The 21,809-nt window shown below is 40.6% G+C and overlaps 2 protein-coding genes across 2 annotated transcripts in view; both read left to right on the top strand.

Annotated features, from left to right (window-relative positions):
* Positions 1 to 21,809, top strand: part of LOC133128457 (myelin-associated glycoprotein-like) — a 55,367-nt gene that overhangs the window by 29,390 nt on the left and 4,168 nt on the right. The window lies entirely within an intron of this gene.
* On the top strand, positions 3,844 to 6,508 carry LOC133128557 (myelin-associated glycoprotein-like). Its single transcript, XM_061242188.1, has 3 exons — positions 3,844 to 4,239; positions 4,617 to 4,928; positions 6,115 to 6,508. Exons 1-3 carry the CDS (start codon positions 3,921 to 3,923, stop codon positions 6,456 to 6,458), a joined length of 975 nt encoding a protein of 324 aa, XP_061098172.1. The 5' UTR covers positions 3,844 to 3,920; the 3' UTR covers positions 6,459 to 6,508.

The following is a 21,809-nucleotide window of genomic DNA, read 5'->3' as shown; positions in this document are numbered from 1 at the left end:
TTCTAGTTTTTGAGTTATGAGCTATGCAAATGAGCTGGGTGGCAATTGACAGTCTATGGCAATGTATGGCCTCCCCACACTAGAAACACAGCAACAATTGCTCGGAACAGGATTTTGCAGAAAGGACTGTAGAATATTAAAGATATGGGTCCAACTAACAAATGTATACCCCCTTTCATTTTGAAACAATTTCTAGTTTTTGAGTTATGAGCTATGCAAATGAGCTGCTTGTGAATTGACAGTCAATGGCATTGCATGCCCTTACCACACTAAATACAGCAACAATTGCTCGGAACATGATTTTAGATAATAAATGTATAATTTTATATATATTATACATAGATTTAATGTATGCCCCTTCATATTTGGCAACTTTTTTTTCAAACAGTAAGCAGGTATGCAAATGAGGAGTTATTGAACCGACAGGGTCAAGCAATTTATGCTTGGCCTACAATATAGTCACTAGTCAAATAGCAAGCTAGTTGCTTGCTGACTTTTGTAAGTTCTATCAGCAATGAATTTAAACAATGGTAATTATGTGAGGAAGCGCAGCAAACGCAGTAACTATGTTCTCATTATTTAACGTTACTCAGCAGCTCTTATTTTGACTGAAAATCACAGGATGTTGAAACCGGAACTTCTGTACAGGAAGTCTAATTGTTGCCAACTTCACGGAGCTCCTCTGCACACACCTTTGCCGGTCACACTCAATGCTCCAAATAAAACAATTTGCTCCACATCAATTTAGTAAAAAGAATTGTTTATTTCAACAAACATAGGCTAACGTTACCGTCTTGAAGCGACCGCTTCCACCAGAAGTTAGCATCCGTTCAATGGTCGTGTTTCTCCTGAGGAATGTGGTTTATGATTATGATTATGGCAGATTCTTGATTATGGCAGCTTTTTGATTATGGAAGCTTCCCCGCCACACTGTCATGGAGAGCACCATTACCTCTTCACTGTATGCTGAAATGGATCACGTACGTGACTCGTACCAAGTGTTTATGAAAACCTAAGGAATTACGCTTTACACAAGGAAACGCTGATCTGGAAGTAATTTCTTATTTATTTGTCATCAACATTGCACTCTTCGGATCATCGTGATCTAACTTCGAGTTCAAAACAGGGTCTACGTTAGAACGTTAGAGTCTACGTTACTGGTAAGAACAGAAAGCCTGCACAAATAATGAACATGTGCAAAGTAAAACCGACCTGGTTTAAACGTTAATATAAAACTGTTTATGGAGCATTACATCAAGTGTATGATTGTCTCTCTCAGCTATTTTTGACGCTGCACCTTGAGCTATTGTATGCATTTTTTCGGACATTTAAAACCTGCGCACGAATCACAACATGACAACGACACATGACGGCAAGAGGCTCTCTGTTACAACGCGATCACAAGTTTCAGATGGAGTTCATTTTGTAAGAACATCTCGGCTGTGATGCCAATAAGCAACACAATAATGTTTGTCGTCTAGTTTCATTTGCACTATATGCATTGCTAGTTTACACAGTTGTGTACATACTACTGACAATCTCACTTAAAGTGAGCAATTTATTAGGTAGACCTACACACCTTCTTGTTAATGCAAATATTTAATCAGACAATCATGTGGCAGCAACTAAATGCATCTAGAGGGTCAGGTGTTTTTCAGACCAAATGTCAGAATAGGGAAGAAATGTGATCTAAGTGACTTTGCCCATGGAATGATTGTTGGTGGCAGACAGGGTGGTTGCAGTATCTCAGAAACACCTGTGATTTTCACACAAAACAGTCTCTAGAGTTGGCAGAGAATGGTGCAAAAAACCAAAAACATCCAGCAAACAGCAGTTTTGCAGGCAAAAACACATTGTTAATGAAAGAGGTCAGAGGAGAAGGGCCAGACTGGTCAAAGCTGACAATAACAAGGTGACCATAATGCAAGTAAACATGTGTAACAACACTGGTATGCAGAAGTCCTTTGCTCCCAGATTTAAAGGTTCACTGAAAACACTACTGCCATATGAACATGAGTTGCAAGGAATTTGAGCTTGCTCGCATTTTAGTCAATAATTAATTAATAAAAAAAGCATTTCTTAAAAATGATCAACTTGTCAAAATGTGCATGTACAGCATAATCTCTGAATCTGATGCTATGGACTATCTGAATGATGAAACACCATTCCTAACAGTGACTCATTGACTCATCTTTTACGGCACAGCAGTTAGGCCACTTGGGTAGATGAGCCTGTTCTCTCATCAGCACATAAATGTATTATTGTGTATTATCGATGTCATTGTGACTTCACTGGGCACTGAACCACCAAACCACTGTCCCAGTCATGTACATTAACCACTACGCTACAGGGCCCCCTGCATAATCAAAAATACAACGACTGAGAATAACTCAGGATTTCAGTGGAACAATGAAAATGCAGGTAAAATTCTGTGCAATCAGCCCCATGCTGCCGGTTTATAACAGGGCTGAATAGGAGGTTCCCACAAACCATCTGCCTATTGGAGCATTTGATGAGTGTGTTTCACCTTTCCAGATCAGCTCCACACAGTGCCTCTGCTCCTCACTAATACTGAGACATGATTGGAGCAGAGAGACTCATCCTCATATGCTGCCTGCTGCAAGGTAGGGCTTGGTGTGGGCGGGGTTATAGAATGTGCATTGCTACATTACAGGGGGCTTAAACAATGAGTTCTTTCATGGTGATTTGACCAAATACTAATATGAATTACTTTGTGAAACTAAAGCAGGAAGAAAGCAGTTGGCTACATGAATGAATACATGTAGGAACATTTGTAGGAATACAACCTATTCATTTGGCTCCACAGTAAAAATGGCTGGTAAAAGAGCACACAAGCCCAATCGGGAACATATATACTCTGTGGTTGATTTGTCATTCAACTATTTTAAAAATGTAATGGCATGTCAAAATGTCCCTAGGCTTAATGGGAAGTATTACATTAACAATGATTTTACTGTGGTGGCACGGATGGTGCAGTGGGTAGCACTGCCGCCTCACTGCAAGGAGGTCCTGGGTTCGAATCCCCGTCGACCGGGGCCTCTCTGTGTGGAGTTTGCATGTTCTCCCCGTGTCTGCGTGGGTTTCCTCCGGGTACTCCGGTTTCCTCACACAGTCCAAAGACATGCACGTTAGGCTGATTGGAGAGTCTAAATTGCCTGTAGGTATGAGTGTGTGAGTGAATGGTGTTTGTGCCCTGCGATAGACTGGCGACCTGTCCAGGGTGTATTCCTGCCTTTCGCCCAATGTATGCTGGGATAGGCTCCAGCCCCCTGCGACCCTGATCAGGATAAGCGGGTTCAGATAATGGATGGATGGATGGATGATTTTACTCATGTTAAAGCATGCTAGCGTGCTAGCGTATTTATCTGTATTCAGCCTTTAGGATCACTAGTGTAATATTGTGACAGAGCTGTGTTGTGTGTGTGCTGTAGGATCACTAGTGTAATATTGTGACAGAGCTGTGTTGTGTGTGTGCTGTAGGATCACTAGTGTAATATTGTGACAGAGCTGTGTTGTGTGTGTGCTGTAGGATCACGAGTGTAATATTGTGACAGAGCTGTGTTGTGTGTGTGCTGTAGGATCACTAGTGTAATATTGTGACAGAGCTGTGTTGTGTGTGTGCTGTAGGATCACTAGTGTAATATTGTGACAGAGCTGTGTTGTGTGTGTGTGCTGTAGGATCACTAGTGTAATATTGTGACAGAGCTGTGTTGTGTGTGTGCTGTAGGATCACTAGTGTAATATTGTGACAGAGCTGTGTTGTGTGTGTGCTGTAGGATCACTAGTGTAATATTGTGACAGAGCTGTGTTGTGTGTGTGCTGTAGGATCACTAGTGTAATATTGTGACAGAGCTGTGTTGTGTGTTGCAGGAGCCCTGGGCGGAGAGTGGGCAGTCTGGATGCCTCAGAGTATAAAAGCTCTGCATGGATCCTGTGTGCTGATTCCCTGCAGATTTGATATCCCGTCTAAATGGGAAAAAGATCTGCCACGGACTACAGTACAGTGGCGTAATGAAAAGGAAGATACTGTAATGTTTGATTCTAAAAGCCAATCTGAATCTCATCTGCAAGGAATGTTAACTGGAGACCTGCTGCAGAAGAACTGCACTACACTCCTAGAGAACCTTCCAAAACGTGCTCGTGATAAATATTACTTCAGATTAGATGAACCCATCAAATGGACTTTTAAAGGAACAGTTGTTGAACTTAATATCAGAGGTAGTGCCCTTTCTGGTCAATGACACATTTTTGTTTGTTTTATTAGTTGTAATGTACATAGTAATGTCCTGTCAAAGTGTGTATAGTTAAGCGGCCATTCGTCAGAAAGCTCAACTTCAAAATATACCGTAAATATCTTGTTGCCGAACGTATGAGGGTATGAACTAGTACAGAACACATTTGACAACCTGGGCTGCTACCTGTTTATTTGCGAAAGAATTGTACTTCATGTTGGTGTCAAATTGTTTTATTCACTTTTTACGTTTTAATTTGTACGTGTATTCATCCAACACTGTTCATGTGGTAATTAGTGAGTTCTGTTTGACTCCAATCCTGAGACAGACAGTAACCCATCCTCATGTCTCCATGTTTCCTAGACTCTCCACCCAAACCCAAGTTAACCACAGAGAAGGTGGAGGTGATGGAGGGGACCTCTGTGAGTTTGAGCTGCTCTGCTGCAGCCCCCTGTCCCAAACTCCCCCCAAATCTGACATGGACCCCCAGGCTGAGTGACAGTGTGGATCAACTGCAAGAGAATGAGGATAAAACCACATCTGTGTCTTCTGTTCTGACCTTCACTGCTTCCCACCTCCACCATGGGCAGAATATCACCTGCAGGGCACTTTACACACTGCAACAAGGAGGCAATCAGAGGATGTCTGAGGCCAGTCTGACTCTCGAAGTCCAATGTAACACAGCTATATTTCATAGAATTATTCTTAGATTGAGTAAATCAAGGCATTATAATAATAATTGTAATAATAATAATATTTTTTCAAGCTGTTCCCATGCTTAATACATTGTAAAGAATTAGCAACAAAAACATATTGCATTTGTATTCTCATATCTCCTAGATCCTCCAAAGAAGACCTCAGTCTCAGTCAGTCCCTCTGGTTCAGTGTTAGAGGGCAGCTCAGTGACTCTGACCTGCAGCAGTAAAGCCAGCCCACCAGTGCAGAACTACACCTGGTATAGAGTGAATGGGACAGAGATGAACACTGTAGGAACTGGACAGAATCTCACCTTCAATGTGACTGAGTCCAGTGGCAGTGAACAGTACTACTGTGAAGTACAGAATAAACATGGCAAGGAGAACTCGACAACTGTGCAGCTGGGAGTTAATTGTAGGTTTGCCATTGTGTCAATTATATGTTCATTTGAATGTTTTGTGAAGTATATATTTTTATACTTTCGCTTATTATAATGTTATTATCACAGAAATATTAACAGGAACAGTGCCATCTGTATATATTTGACAGTGGTACAATTTCTGTTTAAAATGAAACAATGAATGGACTGCAGACTGTCACCTTTAATTTGAGGCTACAGGCACATTGCATGATTCATGTAGGACTTACCTGAATTTTTATTCATAGCCTCTCTACTTTACAGCACCAAAAGTAATTGGATAGTTGGCTTCTGATTAGTCAGCTGAATTCAATCACTTTTCTTGTGAAGGTATAAGAACGCTTTCAGCATCTAGTCTTGATTCAAGGCTTTATTGCCTTTGGAGTCTATCATTGGTGTTTGTCAACATGGGGACTAGAATTGTGATGGTGACAGTCAAGGAAGCTGTTATGGGGCTGAGAAGTAAAGCAGTCAGAGACAAAGGACAAACAATATGTTTGCCAAAATAAACTGTTCAGAACATCTTTAAGAGAAAGAGAGCACTTGGGCAGATAGGCCAAGGAAGACCTTAACAGTTGATGACCGAACAGTTCTCACCATAATGAAGAAAAACTCTCAAACACTTTTCTGACAGATCAGAAACACTCTTCGGTAGGCAGGTGTAGATGTTTCAGAGACAACTGTCCACAGAAGACTTCACTTCACAGAAGACTTTGCCTTTTAAAAGACAAACATTTTTTCTTCCAGATCCTCCTAAGAAGACCTCAGTGTCAGTCAGTCCCTCTGGTTCAGTGTTAGAGGGCAGCTCAGTGACTCTGACCTGCAGCAGTAAAGCCAGCCCACCAGTGCAGAACTACACCTGGTATAGAGTGAATGGGCCAGAGATGAACACTGTAGGAACTGGACAGAATCTCACCTTCAATGTGACTGAGTCCAGTGGCAGTGAACAGTACTACTGTGAAGCACAGAATGAACATGGCAAGGAGAACTCGACAACTGTGCAGCTGGGAGTTGATTGTAGGTTTGCCATTATGTCAATTATATGTTCATTTGAATGTTTTGTGAAATATATTTTCTTTCTATTATTATAATGTTATTATCACAGAAACATGCACAGGTGCAGTGGCATCTGTTTATATTTGACAGTGGTACAAGTTCTGTTCTTTCGGCACTCTAGACCAGCACAATGCATTTGAAATGAAACAATGAATAGACTGCAGATTATCACCTTTAATTTGAGGCTATAGGCACATTGCATGATCCATGTAGGACATACCTCAATTTTATCCATAGTCTCCCTACTTTATAGCACCAAAAGGAATTGAATAGTTGGCTTCTGATTAGTCAGCTGAATTCAATCACTTTTTTTGTGCAGGTACAAGAATGTTTTTAGAATCTAGTCTTGATTCAAGGCTGTATTGCCTTTGGAGTCTATTATTGGTGTTTGTCAACATGGGGACTAGAATTGTGACAATGACAGTTAAGGAAGCCATTCTGAGGCTGAGAAATAAAAAAAGCAGTCAGAGACATAGGACAAAGGTATGTTTTCTAAAATAAACTGTTCGGAACATCTTTAAGAAAAAGTGAGCACTGGATAGCTCAGGGGCTGGTAGGCCAAGGAAGACCTTAACAGTTGATGACCGAACAGTTCGCACCATAATGAAGAAAAACTCTCAAACACTTTTCTGACAGATCAAAAACACTCTTCGGTAGGCAGGTGTGGATGTGCGGTGACAACTGTCCACAGAAGACTCCACTTTACAGATGACTTTGCCTTTTAAAAGACAAACATTTTTTCTCCCAGATCCTCCAAAGAAGACCTCAGTGTCAGTCAGTCCCTCTGGTTCAGTGTTAGAGGGCAGCTCAGTGACTCTGACCTGCAGCAGTAAAGCCAGCCCACCAGTGCAGAACTACACCTGGTATAGAGTGAATGGGCCAGAGATGAACACTGTAGGAACTGGACAGAATCTCACCTTCAATGTGACTGAGTCCAGTGGCAGTGAACAGTACTACTGTGAAGCACAGAATGAACATGGCAAGGAGAACTCGACAACTGTGCAGCTGGGAGTTAATTGTAGGTTTGCCATTGTGTCAATTATATGTTCATTTGAATGTTTTGTGAAATATATATTTTTATACTTTCGCTTATTATAATGTTATTATCACAGAAATATTAACAGGAACAGTGCCATCTGTATATATTTGACAGTGGTACAATTTCTGTTTAAAATGAAACAATGAATGGACTGCAGACTGTCACCTCTAATTTGAGGCTACAGGCACATTGCATGATTCATGTAGGACTTACCTGAATTTTTATTCATAGCCTCCCTACTTTACAGCACCAAAAGTAATTGGATAGTTGGCTTCTGATTAGTCAGCTGAATTCAATCACTTTTCTTGTGAAGGTATAAGAACGCTTTCAGCATCTAGTCTTGATTCAAGGCTTTATTGCCTTTGAAGTCTATCATTGGTGTTTGTCAACATGGGAACCAGAATTGTGACGGTGACAGTTAAGGAAGCCATTATGAGGCTGAGAAATAAAGCAGTCAGAGACAAAGGACAAACAATATGTTTGCCAAGATAAACTGTTCGGAACATCTTTAAGAGAAAGAGAGCACTTGGGCAGATAGGCCAAGGAAGACCTTAGCAGTTGATGACCGAACAGTTCTCACCATAATGAAGAAAAACTCTCAAACACTTTTCTGACAGATCAGAAACATTCTTCGGTAGGCAGGTGTGGATGTTTCAGAGACAACTGTCCACAGAAGACTTCACTTCACAGAAGACTTTGCCTTTTAAAAGACAAACATTTTTTCTTCCAGATCCTCCGAAGAAGACCTCAGTGTCAGTCAGTCCCTCTGGTTCAGTGTTAGAGGGCAGCTCAGTGACTCTGACCTGCAGCAGTAAAGCCAGCCCACCAGTGCAGAACTACACCTGGTATAGAGTGAATGGGACAGAGATGAACACTGTAGGAACTGGACAGAGCCTCACCTTCAATGTGACTGAGTCCAGTGGCAGTGAACAGTACTACTGTGAAGCACAGAATGAACATGGCAAGGAGAACTCAGCAACTGTGCAGCTGGGAGTTGATTGTAGGTTTGCCATTGTGTCAATTATATGTTCATTTGAATGTTTTGTGAAATATATTTTCTTTCTATTATTATAATGTTATTATCACAGAAACATGCACAGGTGCAGTGGCATCTGTTTATATTTGACAGTGGTACAAGTTCTGTTCTTTCGGCACTCTAGACCAGCACAATACATTTGAAATGAAACAATGAATAGACTGCAGATTATCACCTTTAATTTGAGGCTATAGGCACATTGCATGATCCATGTAGGACATACCTCAATTTTATCCATAGTCTCCCTACTTTATAGCACCAAAAGGAATTGGATAGTTGGCTTCTGATTAGTCAGCTGAATTCAATCACTTTTTTTGTGCAGGTACAAGAATGTTTTTAGAATCTAGTCTTGATTCAAGGCTGTATTGCCTTTGGAGTCTATTATTGGTGTTTGTCAACATGGGGACTAGAATTGTGACAATGACAGTTAAGGAAGCCATTCTGAGGCTGAGAAATAAAAAAAGCAGTCAGAGACATAGGACAAACGGTATGTTTTCTAAAATAAACTGTTCGGAACATCTTTAAGAAAAAGTGAGCACTGGATAGCTCAGGGGCTGGTAGGCCAAGGAAGACCTTAACAGTTGATGACCGAACAGTTCGCACCATAATGAAGAAAAACTCTCAAACACTTTTCTGACAGATCAAAAACACTCTTCGGTAGGCAGGTGTGGATGTGCAGTGACAACTGTCCACAGAAGACTCCACTTTACAGATGACTTTGCCTTTTAAAAGACAGAACTACACCTGGTAGAGAGTGAATGGGACAGAGATGAACACTGTAGGAACTGGACAGAATCTCACCTTCAATGTGACTGAGTCCAGTGGCAGTGAACAGTACTACTGTGAAGCACAGAATGAACATGGCAAGGAGAACTCAACAACTGTACAGCTGAATGTGATATGTAGGTTCAGTGTTTGATAATTATATCATATTCATTTAATACAGTATAGAACTGTGTTGTTACTAACTGTGGCACCCTGTGTTCAGACATGCCTCAGATCTCTGGCTCTGGGAGCTGCAGCAGAACTGCAGCAGAGATCAGCTGCTCCTGTGAGAGCCGTGGGAATCCCTCTCCCAGCATGGAGTGGCGTGTGTCTGGACTGCGGGTCACTAACTCAACTGACAGAGTCATCAGGGAGGAGCAGCTGGGGAACACAGGCCTGAGGAGCTCCCTCACCATGCACCACTCACAGGGAGACACGGCCACTCTCCTCTGCCTCAGTACCAACGCTCTCGGCACCTCCAGCCTCCAGCTCTGTGTCCCGTCTCCACAGCAACAGTCAGGTATGTTCATATACTGAATGGCTGTTTGAAATACTTCAACTGTATGCAGTAAAGTCTGCACAACACAGTTATAAACTTGATGTAACACTGTTATTACCATTCACGACAGCTTATTAAAGTGTTTTTTTAAGTGTCTCACTTTCACTCCACCCTGATACCCTTAACTTTGGCTTACAATACTGTTGGTTTCCTCCAGAAAACCTACAGCAGGATATCGCACATCAACATCATTTTTCTAGTGATGTGTTTCCAGGATCTGTATGACATTCAACTAAATAAATGGAATTGGAGGGTTAGAATACTCAAATTAAAGTGTAATATGCGGGGAATCAACATTCATCCTTTTCATACACAGCACTCTGTTGGGTTTCTGTCAATGAGTAATGTTGTATCAATATTGTTTTGGCATGAATAAGGTCCCTCCATTATGACTGTTTTTTCCAGGACTACACCTACAACCACTGGTATATATTATCATTGCAGCACTGATTTGTCTGAATGTGCTGACTGTTGGATTCTGTCTCCACAAAAATAAAAGGTCAGTACATATATATATTTTTTAATATATATATTTGGTAGCCAACTGGGGTGGAGAATCTCGTTAAATATATTATCTCGGCTAAATCGAGATGAACACACTGCTAACTGACTGCTAGCCTGTGGAGCTACTGGCCACCCTCGACGCTGGAACAGTCAGGCTCTGACCCGACACTGTGGCTCATCCATGCCCCACATCATGGTGCCTTCTATCAGGCACTCAGAACAGGGGGATCCAATAGCGAGACCACAACAAAAGTTCTTTAGAAAATAAGGTCTTTATTTTCTCAGGGTAGGTTCGTACAGCGAGGGTCAATAGCCAGAAACCAGTTATAGCAGGGATAAGGCAGTTTGTGAGCGATAGTTCAGGCAAAGGGTCAGTTCTCCAGCAAACCGATGTATTAAGGATAATCCAAAGAATAGCCGCGGTCACAGGCAATGGGTCGAAAACAAATGGGCTAATTTAACAGAAACACAATCCAGAAAACAGAAACAGGTCAAAAAACTACAGGTCAGAACCAAACAGGTATCAATACGAAAACGCTGGAGAGTAGGGAATGAACACATAACAATCTGGCAACTAACTGCACAAACAGAGGGGTTTATATTCACAAGTTACGAGAGGGAATGGGAATCAGGTGGGGAAACAATCAGGAAGTGAAACAGGTGAAACGAATGAATGAAGTGACAGGGAGACTACGGTGTGCATGGAGGTAACAAAAACATGAAAACGCTAACAACATAGGCAGAATACAGAACATGAAAAACACAAAACCTAACACCTTCACCGAATGAGCCATCCAGCAGCTGAGCACTGCTTTTAAAAGTGAACTTAATGCAGATCAAATATACATTATTCTGTTATTCACATTATATCATATTTTATTTTGTCTTTAAGCAGCATTGTGAATGAAAATTGATTTGGATTAATGTAGCCAGTCATCTTGGGCCAATTGCTCTGTAACCAGGCAATTATGCTGTTAGTAAAATTAAAACTACCCCATACAGTAAATTATTGAGGTCTACAGAGGCATACTGTGTAAACCGAGGCAATAACACATTCTCTCTCTTCTCTGATTTTCACATCTCTAGGTTGTCTAGAAGGCTGAAGGTGAGTCTCTCCATCCTTTCCTCCTCTTCCTCTTCTGAAACATACTGACTGCAGCTCAGCCTGATTTCTCCTGTATGTTACATTTGCACCATCTGTGTGACTTTTCCTTTAAAGGGAGGGAGGGACGGTGACACATACGCCAGTCTGCAGCTCGCCAACATCAGCCCTGAATATGACGTGCTGCAGGTGAATAAGTGGGACACTGAGAAATATGCAGCAGGGGGCGCCACTACGCTGAGTAATCATATTTCTGAAAAGGAAATGTGTGCAGAATGCCTCAGTATTACATTACGTTCTTGGCATTTGGCAGATGCTCTTATCCAGAGCGACGTACAGTTGATTAGAGTAACCAGACAACTGGAGCAATGCAGGGTTAAGGGCCTTGCTCAAGGGCCCAACAGCTGTGCGGATCTTATTGTGGCTACACCACATTGCGTGTCCCAGTCATTTACCTTAACCACTACGCTACAGGCCGTCCCTGTATCAGAGATGGGTGCAGTACAGACAGGATTAGATCTGAATTTGTCTTCAATCACTCAGAGGTGAACCGTACACACTCAGCTGAAGGGCTGAAATGCACTGTAGAATCACATTGGCTGCATTCAGTCAACATTTGTCCTTAACTTTAATGCAGAAGCTATTTGTTCTTTTAAAAATGACATTATGTGAAATCATAAATCACCACAGTCACTTTGCTGCACTTATAATTCAAAGAATGCAGGCATAATTGGACATATTTTTCACTTTAAGCACTGAGCAGTGTTCATTTAGCAATGAAAGAGTTTTTTTCCCCACATTTTACTCTCAATATGAACAGAAGCACTGCCCTAAGACTGTGTGTGTGTGTGTGTGCATGTCCGTGTGTGTATGTGCATGTGTGCATGTCTGTGTGTGCATGTTTGTGTGTGTGTGTGTGTCTGTGTGTGTGTGCATGTCTGTGTGTGCGTCTGTATGCTCCATATCGTAGGTTAAAAACAAACACCAGAAAGACACTGTGACCGCACAAGAAGAGGCTGATGACTACCAGAACACTGGAGATGGAAACTGAGGCAGACGCAGTGGCTCATTAAAACTATAAGCTTGTAAGTTTAAGTATAAGTTTCCTTAAAAGCTGGTGTCTTTAAAAGCATGATCAAAAAGCAAACATGATCAAATGCAAACCTGAACTCTAAATGGTACAGTTAAACATTCTTCCTGCAAATTGTATTTTCTTTTTTTATTGTTTAAATATAGTAAAAAGGAAAAGGGGCCTAAAAATGGCCTGCAGAAGAATATTTCTGAGCTAGTGGTGTTCTGCCAGGAAGAATGGGGGAAAATTCTAAAAACAAGAATTTAAAAAAATGAGTTACAGAGTACTCATTGACAGGGCTCCCAAACTTTTGCATTGGGACTTTTTCTTTTTTTGAAACTAAAGAATTAAAATAAATGTGATGTTGCTTTACATTTGAAGAAATGTGTCATGTTTAATGATTTAGAGATCAGGCTTGCTTAGACATTAATTTTAAAAGGCATTTTGAGCAGGGGTGCCAAAATCTTTGCACCCCACTGTAAATTTGGCAGTTACCTGTTTTTCTGCAACCGTGTGAATTTCCAGAGAGGAAACCAAGAGTTGTCCTTGGAATGGAATCTTGACTAAAGAATAAAATAAAGAAATAAATGAATAAATGCAAATGGAAATGTGCTGTTAGATGCCATTTTTGTAAAAATTTTATCTGTCTTTATTTAATGTGCAGACTGACTGCATTACGGACGTATGTGAAACTTTTTTACTCCTGCATGAAAGGGCAGTTTTTTATCTTTCACTTCCTGTTTTAGACTATATAAGAAAAGGGCACAGCATTGAGGTCAGAGCATTGAGGTTAAAATTAGATTCTTTTTTCACTGTTTCATTTTTTCTCCATCCTGATACCCATAACTTTGGCTTAAAATACAGTAGGTTTTACAGTAAATCTACAGAAAACCTACAGCAGGATATGCTTTCAGTATTTAGAGATTTTCTGTGATGCCATGATAAAGAAAAGACTGGATGGGCATTAATATTGGATTTGTTTAAATTTAGGTAAAAACTATTGTATAGACAGTACGACAACAATTCTCTTTTATGATTGCTCTGTTAATCTGTCGACATTACACGTGAAATAAATAAAAGTTTGCTGGTTCATCATTGATTACTTTTGAAACACGAATGATCCTTCTGATACACAAGCTGGTTGTGTTACGCCGGGGGGAACAGAGGAACCAAAAGCAGATAGGGGTGAAGGAACAGAAATGGCAGACTTAATTGCAACAGCAGGGGCAGACAGAGCAGAGTCAAAAAACAGGCCAGGTGGTCAGTCCAAAAAGGCAGAGGTACAAATATCCAACAAGCAAAGAAGAGTCCAGGGAAGCAGGCAGGGGTCAAAACCAGAAATTCTGAAAAATAAGGGCAAGGACTCTGGAACAAGGGCAAAGACTAGGGAACAAGGAGGCTAGAACCGGGGAAAGGAATACAGGGCTTGGGACTCAAAAGACAGGACAAGACAAATTAGCAGCGTGCAAATGAAAAGGACAGGTATAAATACATCGGGGAATGAGACAAACTGGGATTGAGGGCGGTCTAACAAATAAACATCAGGTGAGACACATGAAAGGGTAATAGGACAATAACGAGGGGGAAACGAAAACGCGGACTGGATTCACAAAGACACACATGAAATACAAACGGCTCCGGACTAGGGAGTAGACCACAGGTGTCAAACTCCAGTCCTGGAGGGCCGTAGTGTCTGCTGGTTTTTGGGGTGTTCTGGGTTCATTCAAGTCATTGATTGGTTAAAGTATCCACACGCCTTGTTCCCAAGGCCTTAATTTGCCTTAATTTGCAGCTGATTGAAAGGAAACCACAAAAACCCGCAGACACTGCGGCCCCCTGGGGATTCAGTTTGACACTCCTGGAGTTGACAATTTGCAGAGAATCAGGAGATGCAGAGATACAGAGAGACAGGTGTGAATACTTTGCTGAAACTAAGCAAGTAATCAGTGATAGAATAGGGAGGCGGAGTTACAGAACAGAATTGAAACTGGAGATGCATAAGTAAATTAGTTAAGTGATTTAAATTACAAATACCCAAAACTAGTGAATGTTAGTTTGTTAGTTTGACAAACATATTAGTGTGTTAGTATAATTAGTACTGTACACATTCTATGTTAGTTGGGATTAGTATATGAGTGCTATGTACAAACATGAAATGGAGAGAAAGCAGGACGTAAGGAATGCAAGATTGGAAGGAAGATTGAACCCTGGAACTACCGTAAACACCCAAATAGTGGGGCACACAGACAAGGGAGTGGCTGGACTAGTAAACATTCAGACTCAGACATCACAGGGGAAGACCAGTGCAAAGACTAATGAATATAAACAAAACACCAGACACGAATATGAAAATTAATAAATTACAAGACTAAAGATAATAAACAATGATTAACTAACACACAGAACACAGGAACATTACAGGTTGGTGCCTTGCATGGTGTGTGAGTGTGTATGAATGGGTGAATGAGAAGCGTAAACTGAACAGCGCTTTGGATAATGGCACTATATAAATGCCAACCATTTACCATAGGACAACATTCTCTAATATTAGTTTAATGCATTTCATAATTATTTAAATAGTTTATAATATTGTAATATTTTTACACAAATTGTAACTACATCGTCTTTATAGTGTAGTGATTCATACGGTATGTCAATAATGATCAGTACATTTGGTACAATGTATGCGTGTGCATGCATGAATGCATGCATGTGTGTGTGTGTGTGTGTGTGTGTGTGTGTGTGTGAATGTATGTGGGAGTGTGTATGTGCTTGCTGTGTTATGTAAATTATGGTGGGAGGGAGTACAGTAAAAAACATGCAGAGAAGTCTCAAAAGGACAGTAAAAATAATAACATTTGAATCACAGAACATACATGAGAAAAGGTCTTTCCTGTCACGTTTCAGGTCTGTTTTGCCATGTTTTATGTTTATTCATTTTGTCTTAGTCTCGTATTGTCTTATCCTGTATTATGTTAGTCTAGGTTCGTCATGTTGTTTAGTTTATTTCTTGTTACGATTTATTTTCTCGTCATGTCTAGTTATGTTTCGTTATGATTATATTACCTTGTTATGTTGAGTGGTTATCGTCTTAGTTTCGTTTTGTGTTTGTGTTTATGTTTATTGTTACGTAGACGGGTTACTGTTTAAACATACTTTTCCATGTCTTTCCGCAAACCTTGCGTTCCGCCTTTTCTCTCTCTCTCTCTTTCTGTCATTCACACCCTAATTGTTTCCATTTGTCTATTTACTAAAACTACTAACGCTAGATCAGGATTGGGTAGAACTAACAAACTAATTATGTGTTCATGTTACCTTACGTTTCTCGTGCATGTCATTTACTAATTTACTCATTGCTAGGGCAGGATAGGTTTTTTACTAAGGCCTACTAATTACCTTGTTAAACTAGTCATCTATCGCACCTGTTTTTCATTTCCTTGCTGCTCTCTAAACTAATTGTCTACACCTGTCTACACCTGAATTTATATCCCAGTCGCGCTACTGTTCTCCGCGAAATTGTCTGTCTCTTGTTTTCAAGGCAACGCTTAAGCATTATTTACTGATTGAGTCACGTTACGATCCGAGCCTGTTTTGCCGACCATTGTTTATTGATTTCTGTTTCGTTGACCATCGTTTGTTTTTTGACCACGTCTTCGCCTACCGTTTTTGTACCTTTACCTCGCTGATTGTTTCATGGTTTCGACTTCCGCTTCGCCCTCGACTACGAGCCTGCCTGCCGTCCGCCTTGTACTTCTGCCCCCCTGACAGCTCTCCCGTTACCGGACCTCCCTGCACGTCTACCGACTACGAGTTCGCCTCTTCCATCGGCACCGTGCTTTTTGTTTGTTTATTGTTTGGCTGGATCTACGTGTATGGACTTTGCTTGTTTCGTCTACGCTCCAGGGATTCGTCCCGAATAAAGCCCTGACGGACTATCTAATTATTGTTTCTGAGTCGTGCATTTTGGGTCCAACCCCCACGCACCCGTCTCATTTCCGTAATCTAATTCTAATATATATTTCTCGAGTAAACGTAAGCAAGTAAGTCAGCCTTTATTTTTTAGCTCCATTTAAAACTTGGGTTACAAAGTCCTTCAAAATAAAACGTCTCATCCATACATAACAATGCAACTTTATAAAATCCCTTATCCCACGACTGAAATTTTAAAGTTGTTTCAGTTATTCTGCATTTCATGGTTGGAACAATCTGCAAAAAACAACTTGACAATCTTGACAACTCAACAATTTGAGTCTGTTACGCGACTGTCACATTCCCTTTCTGATGTTTGGAACTTGACTGTGAACCATCTTCTTGGGTAAGATCATGCCAGATCCTGGTTAAATTCAATGTAAACGGATGTATTCCTGCAGTAGCTCATTTTCACAGTCTGCTGACTGGGCATTAATGCTGATTGGCTTATTCTGATTGAATTCTCTGTTTCTGTGTCATGAAACCAAAGCAGTTTAATGATTAGAGCAACAATTGTAACGCGAATTTTGTATTTTTGTGAATATTATTGTATCATGACAAAGAACAAGTTGAAGTTCACTAGCTTTATCAGAAATGGGTGGAAATATCACATTAATCACACATGTGCTATGTATATTAGCCAATACTATACTCAGCAACACATGTTCCTCAAAACGCCACATTAATATGAACACTTCCTCTTTTGTGAGTTTGTACTCTTGAGTGGAGAGAGATTGGATATTCTTCTGTGCTACAGTAAGTCGATTTATTCCTGTGTAACGCTTGGCTCAGTCAAATGACTGATTATGTTTTCAGGCTACCACTGGCATAGCATTTAATTAAAAAGTACTGTTCTGAAGCGCATGCATCCTCTCAATAATGCAAGTGTATTTCTCAGGATACGATATGGCTGTGATTTCGTTTTTTACCGAATGATATAATAATGAAATTATTATTTGAGCATTGACACTGTATGTCACATCCGTGACGCTACTCTGTAAAGGAGGGTAACAGCACAGTACTCCATTTTACAGAACACTTAATTAAGAAACTGCATCAGATTCGATTTTTGGTAAAAAGAAAATGAGAAGTGCAGATTTGGAATCTTTAAATTTTCGTCTATAAATCCATTATGCTTCACAATGAGAACATATGAAAAAAATAAAAAAAGGTATATATAAAATCTACCCGACTCCAGTCGGAAGCCCCGATCGACAGCGAACTTGATCAAAACATTCTTTCAAGAGAGCGCTACCTGTTCCATTAAGCCAGCTACCACAAGAAATTATAGATTGTTGCTGGAGATCAGATACCATTTCTTCAAGCTGACAACAAGCCTTACATTTTGATGTTTAATTTCGTATTTGGGCGTCAAGTGCTGTCTACCCTCACTCAGTATCTTCAGCACCCTACTGGTAAAGAGTATCCCTAGCTAGCCGTTAGCTTAGTTCCTTTAGCACTGTGACGAAGATGTTGAAGATTGGTGAGATTGATTATTGTGACAAATCTTTTTTTTAATTTAAAATGCAGTTGTGTTCCAGTTTGTTCTGCTTCGCTTGTTGCATGCCTCTGCACACACCTTTGCCGGTCACTCTCAATGCTCCAAATAAAACAATTTGCTCCACATCAATTTAGTAAAAATAATTGTTTATTTCAACAAACATAGGCTAAGGTTACCGTCTTGAAGCGACCGCTTCCACCAGAAGTTAGCATCCGTTCAATGGTAGTGTTTCTCCTGAGGAATGTGGTTGATGATTATGATTTTGGCAGATTCTTGATTATGGCAGCTTTTTTTATTATGGAAGCTTCCCCGCCACACTGTCATGGAGAGCACCATTACCTCTTCACTGTATGCTGAAATGGATCACGTACGTGACTCGTACCAAGTGTTTATGAAAACCTAAGGAATTACGCTTTACACAAGGAAACTCTGATCTGGAAGTAATTTCTTAGTTATTTGTTATCAACATTGCGCTGTTCGGATCATTGTGATCTAACTTCGTGTTCTAAACATGGTGAGTCCACGTTACTGGTAAGAACAGAAAGCCTGTACAAATAATGAACATGTGCAAAATAATCTAAAGCACAACCGACCTGGTTTAAAAGTTAATATAAAACTGTTTATGGAGCATTACATCAAGTGTATGATTGTCTGTCTCAGCTATTTCTGACGCTGCACCTTGAGCTATTGCATGCATCTTTTCGGACATTTAAAACTGCGCACGATTCACAACATGACAACAACACATGACGGCAAGAGGCTCTCTGTTACAACGCGATCACAAGTTTCAGATGGAGTTCATTTTGTAAGAACATCTTGGCTGTGATGCCAATAAGCAACACAATAATGTTTGTCGTCTAGTTTCATTTGCACTATGTGCATTGCTAGTTTACACAGTTGTATACATACTACTGACAATCTCACTTACATACACTCAGTGAGCAATTTATTAGGTAGACCTACACACCTTCTTGTTAATGCAAATATTTAATCAGCCAATCATGTGGCAGCAACTAAATGCATCTAGAGGGTCAGGTGTTTTTCCAGACCAAGTGTCAGAATAGGGAAGAAATGTGATCTAAGTGACTTTGACCATGGAATGATTGTTGGTGGCAGACAGGGTGGTTGCAGTATCTCAGAAACACCTGTGATTTTAACACACAACAGTCTCTAGAGTTTGCAGAGAATGGTGCAAAAAACCAAAAACATCCAGCGAGCAGCAGTTTTACAGGCAAAAACACATTGTTAATGAAAGAGGTCAGAGGAGAAGGACCAGACTGGTCAAAGCTGACAATAACAAGGTGACAATAATGCAAGTAACAACATGTGTAACAACAGTGTTCACTGAAAACACTACTGCCTTATGAACATGAGTTGCAAGGAATTTGAGCGTGTTCACATTTTAGTCAAAAATTAATAAAAAAAGCATTTCTTAAAACTGGTAAACTTCAATCAATATGTGCATATACAGCATAATCTCTGAATCAGTTCAATGTAATTTGATGCTCTGGACTATCTGAATGATGAAACACCATTCCTAACAATGACTCATTGACTCATCTTTTACAGCACAGCGGTTAGGCCACTCGGGTAGATGAGCCTGTTCTCTCATCAGCACATAAATGTATTATTGTGTATTATCAATCTCATTGTGACCTCACGGGTCCCAGTCATGTACCTTAACCTCTACGCTACTGGGCCCCCTGCATAATCATAGCTTTCAAAAATAAAAATACAACGACTGAGAAGAACTCAGGATTTCAGTGGAACAATTAAAATGCAGGTAAAATTCTGTGCAATCAGCCCCATGCTGCCGGTTGATAACAGGGCTGAATAGCAGGTTCCCACAAACCATCTGCCTATTGGAGCATTTGATGAGTGTGTTTCACCTCTCCAGATCAGCTCCACCCAGTGCCTCTGCTCCTCACTAATACTGAGACATGATTGGAACAGAGAGACTCATCCTCATTGGCTGCCTGCTGCAAGGTAGGGCTTGGTGTGGGTGGGGTTATAGAATGTGCATTGCTACATTACAGGGGGCTTAAACAATGAGTGCTTTCAGGGTGATTTGACCAAATACTAAAATGAATTACTTTGTGAAACTAAAGCAGGAAGAAAGCAGTTGGCTACATGAATGAATATATGTAGGAACATTTGTAGGAATACAACCTAAAGTCACTGTCAATCATTCATTTGGCTACACAGTAAAAATGGCTGGTATTAATAGGACTCTAAAAGAGCACACAAGCCCAATCCGCCATTGTTGATAATTCATTTGGCTCCACAGTAAAAATGACTGGTAAAAGAGCACACAAGCCCAATCGGGAACATATATACTCTGAGGTTGATTTTTCATTCAACTATTTTAAAAACGTAATGGCATGTCAAAATGTCGAAAGGCTGAATGGGAAGTATTGCATTTACAATGATTTTACTCATGTTAAAGCATGCTAGCGTGCTAGCATATTTATCTGTATTGAGCCTTTAGGATCACAAGTTAAATATTGTGACAGAGCTGTGTTGTGTGTGTGCTGTAGGATCACTAGTGTAATATTGTGACAGAGCTGTGTTGTGTGTGTGTTGTAGGATCACGAGTGTAATATTGTGACAGAGCTGTGTTGTGTGTGTGCTGTAGGATCACTAGTGTAATATTGTGACAGAGCTGTGTTGTGTGTGTGTTGTAGGATCACCAGTGTAATATTGTGACAGAGCTGTGTTGTGTGTTGTAGGAGCCCTGGGCGAAAATTTGGCAGTCTGGATGCCTCAGAGTATAAAAGCTCTGCGTGGATCCTGTGTGCTGATTCCCTGCAGATTTGATATCCCCTCTGAATGGGAAGGACATCTGCCTGAGACTACAGTACAATGGCTCAGCGAAAAAGATAATACTGTAGTGTTTGATTCTAAAAGCCAGTCTGAATCTCACCTGAAAGAAACATTCACTGGAGACCTGCAGCGCAAGAACTGCACTACACTCCTAGAGAACCTTCCAAAACGTGCTCATGATAAATATTACTTAAGATTACATGAACCCATCAAATGGTCTTATAAAAAAACAATTCTTCAACTTAATATCACAGGTAGTGCCCTTTCTGGTCAATGACACATTTTTGTTTGTTTTAATAGTCGTAATGTACATAGTAATGTAATGTGAGTGTGTATAGTTAAGCGGCCATTCTTCAGAAAGCTCAACTTCAAAATATACCGTAAATATCTCATACATGAATGGCATGGCATTGCAGAACGTATGAGAGTATGAACTAGCACAGAAAACATTTGACAACTTGGGCTGCTACCTGTTTATTTGCGGAAAGAATTGTGCTTCATGTTGTTGTCAAATTGTCTTTTTCAGTTTTTATGTTTTAATTTGTATGTGTTTTCATCCAACACTGTTCATGTGGAATTAGTGACTCTAATCCTGAGACAGACAGTAACCCATCCTCATGTCTCCATGTCTCCTAGACTCTCCACCCAAACCCAAGTTAACCCCAGAGAAGGTGGTGGTGATGGAGGGGACCTCTGTGAGTTTGAGCTGCTCTGCTGCAGCCCCCTGTCCCAAACTCCCCCCAAATCTGACATGGACCCCCAGGCTGAGTGAGAGTGTGGATCAACTGCAAGAGAATGAGGATAATACCACATCTGTGTCTTCTGTTCTGACCTTCACTGCTTCCCACCTCCACCATAGGCAGAAGATCACCTGTAGGGCACTTTACCCACTGCAACATGGAGGTAATCAGACGTCTGAGGCCAGTCTGACTCTCAAAGTCCGATGTAAGAGAGCTGGATTTGTGTTTGTCTTTAGAATAAGACCAGGAGATAACTGATTGTTTCCATCCAATTAA

This window comes from Conger conger, chromosome 1, assembly GCF_963514075.1.
Source record: "Conger conger chromosome 1, fConCon1.1, whole genome shotgun sequence".
In the NCBI taxonomy this organism is placed as follows: domain Eukaryota; kingdom Metazoa; phylum Chordata; class Actinopteri; order Anguilliformes; family Congridae; genus Conger; species Conger conger.
Note: the sequence above shows the minus strand (reverse complement) of the source record. Positions and strands in the feature narration are given on the sequence as shown.

What these genes read in the sequence shown, in the direction of transcription:
- LOC133128557 (XM_061242188.1), top strand. Translation starts at nt 3,921, where the DNA reads ATGCCTCAGAGTATAAAAGCTCTGCATGGATCCTGTGTGCTGATTCCC. An exon ending in TGTTGAACTTAATATCAGAG is followed by an intron (nt 4,240 to 4,616) that starts GTAGTGCCCTTT and finishes CATGTTTCCTAG; the next exon opens with ACTCTCCACCCAAACCCAAG. An exon ending in TCTGACTCTCGAAGTCCAAT is followed by an intron (nt 4,929 to 6,114) that starts GTAACACAGCTA and finishes TTTTTCTTCCAG; the next exon opens with ATCCTCCTAAGAAGACCTCA.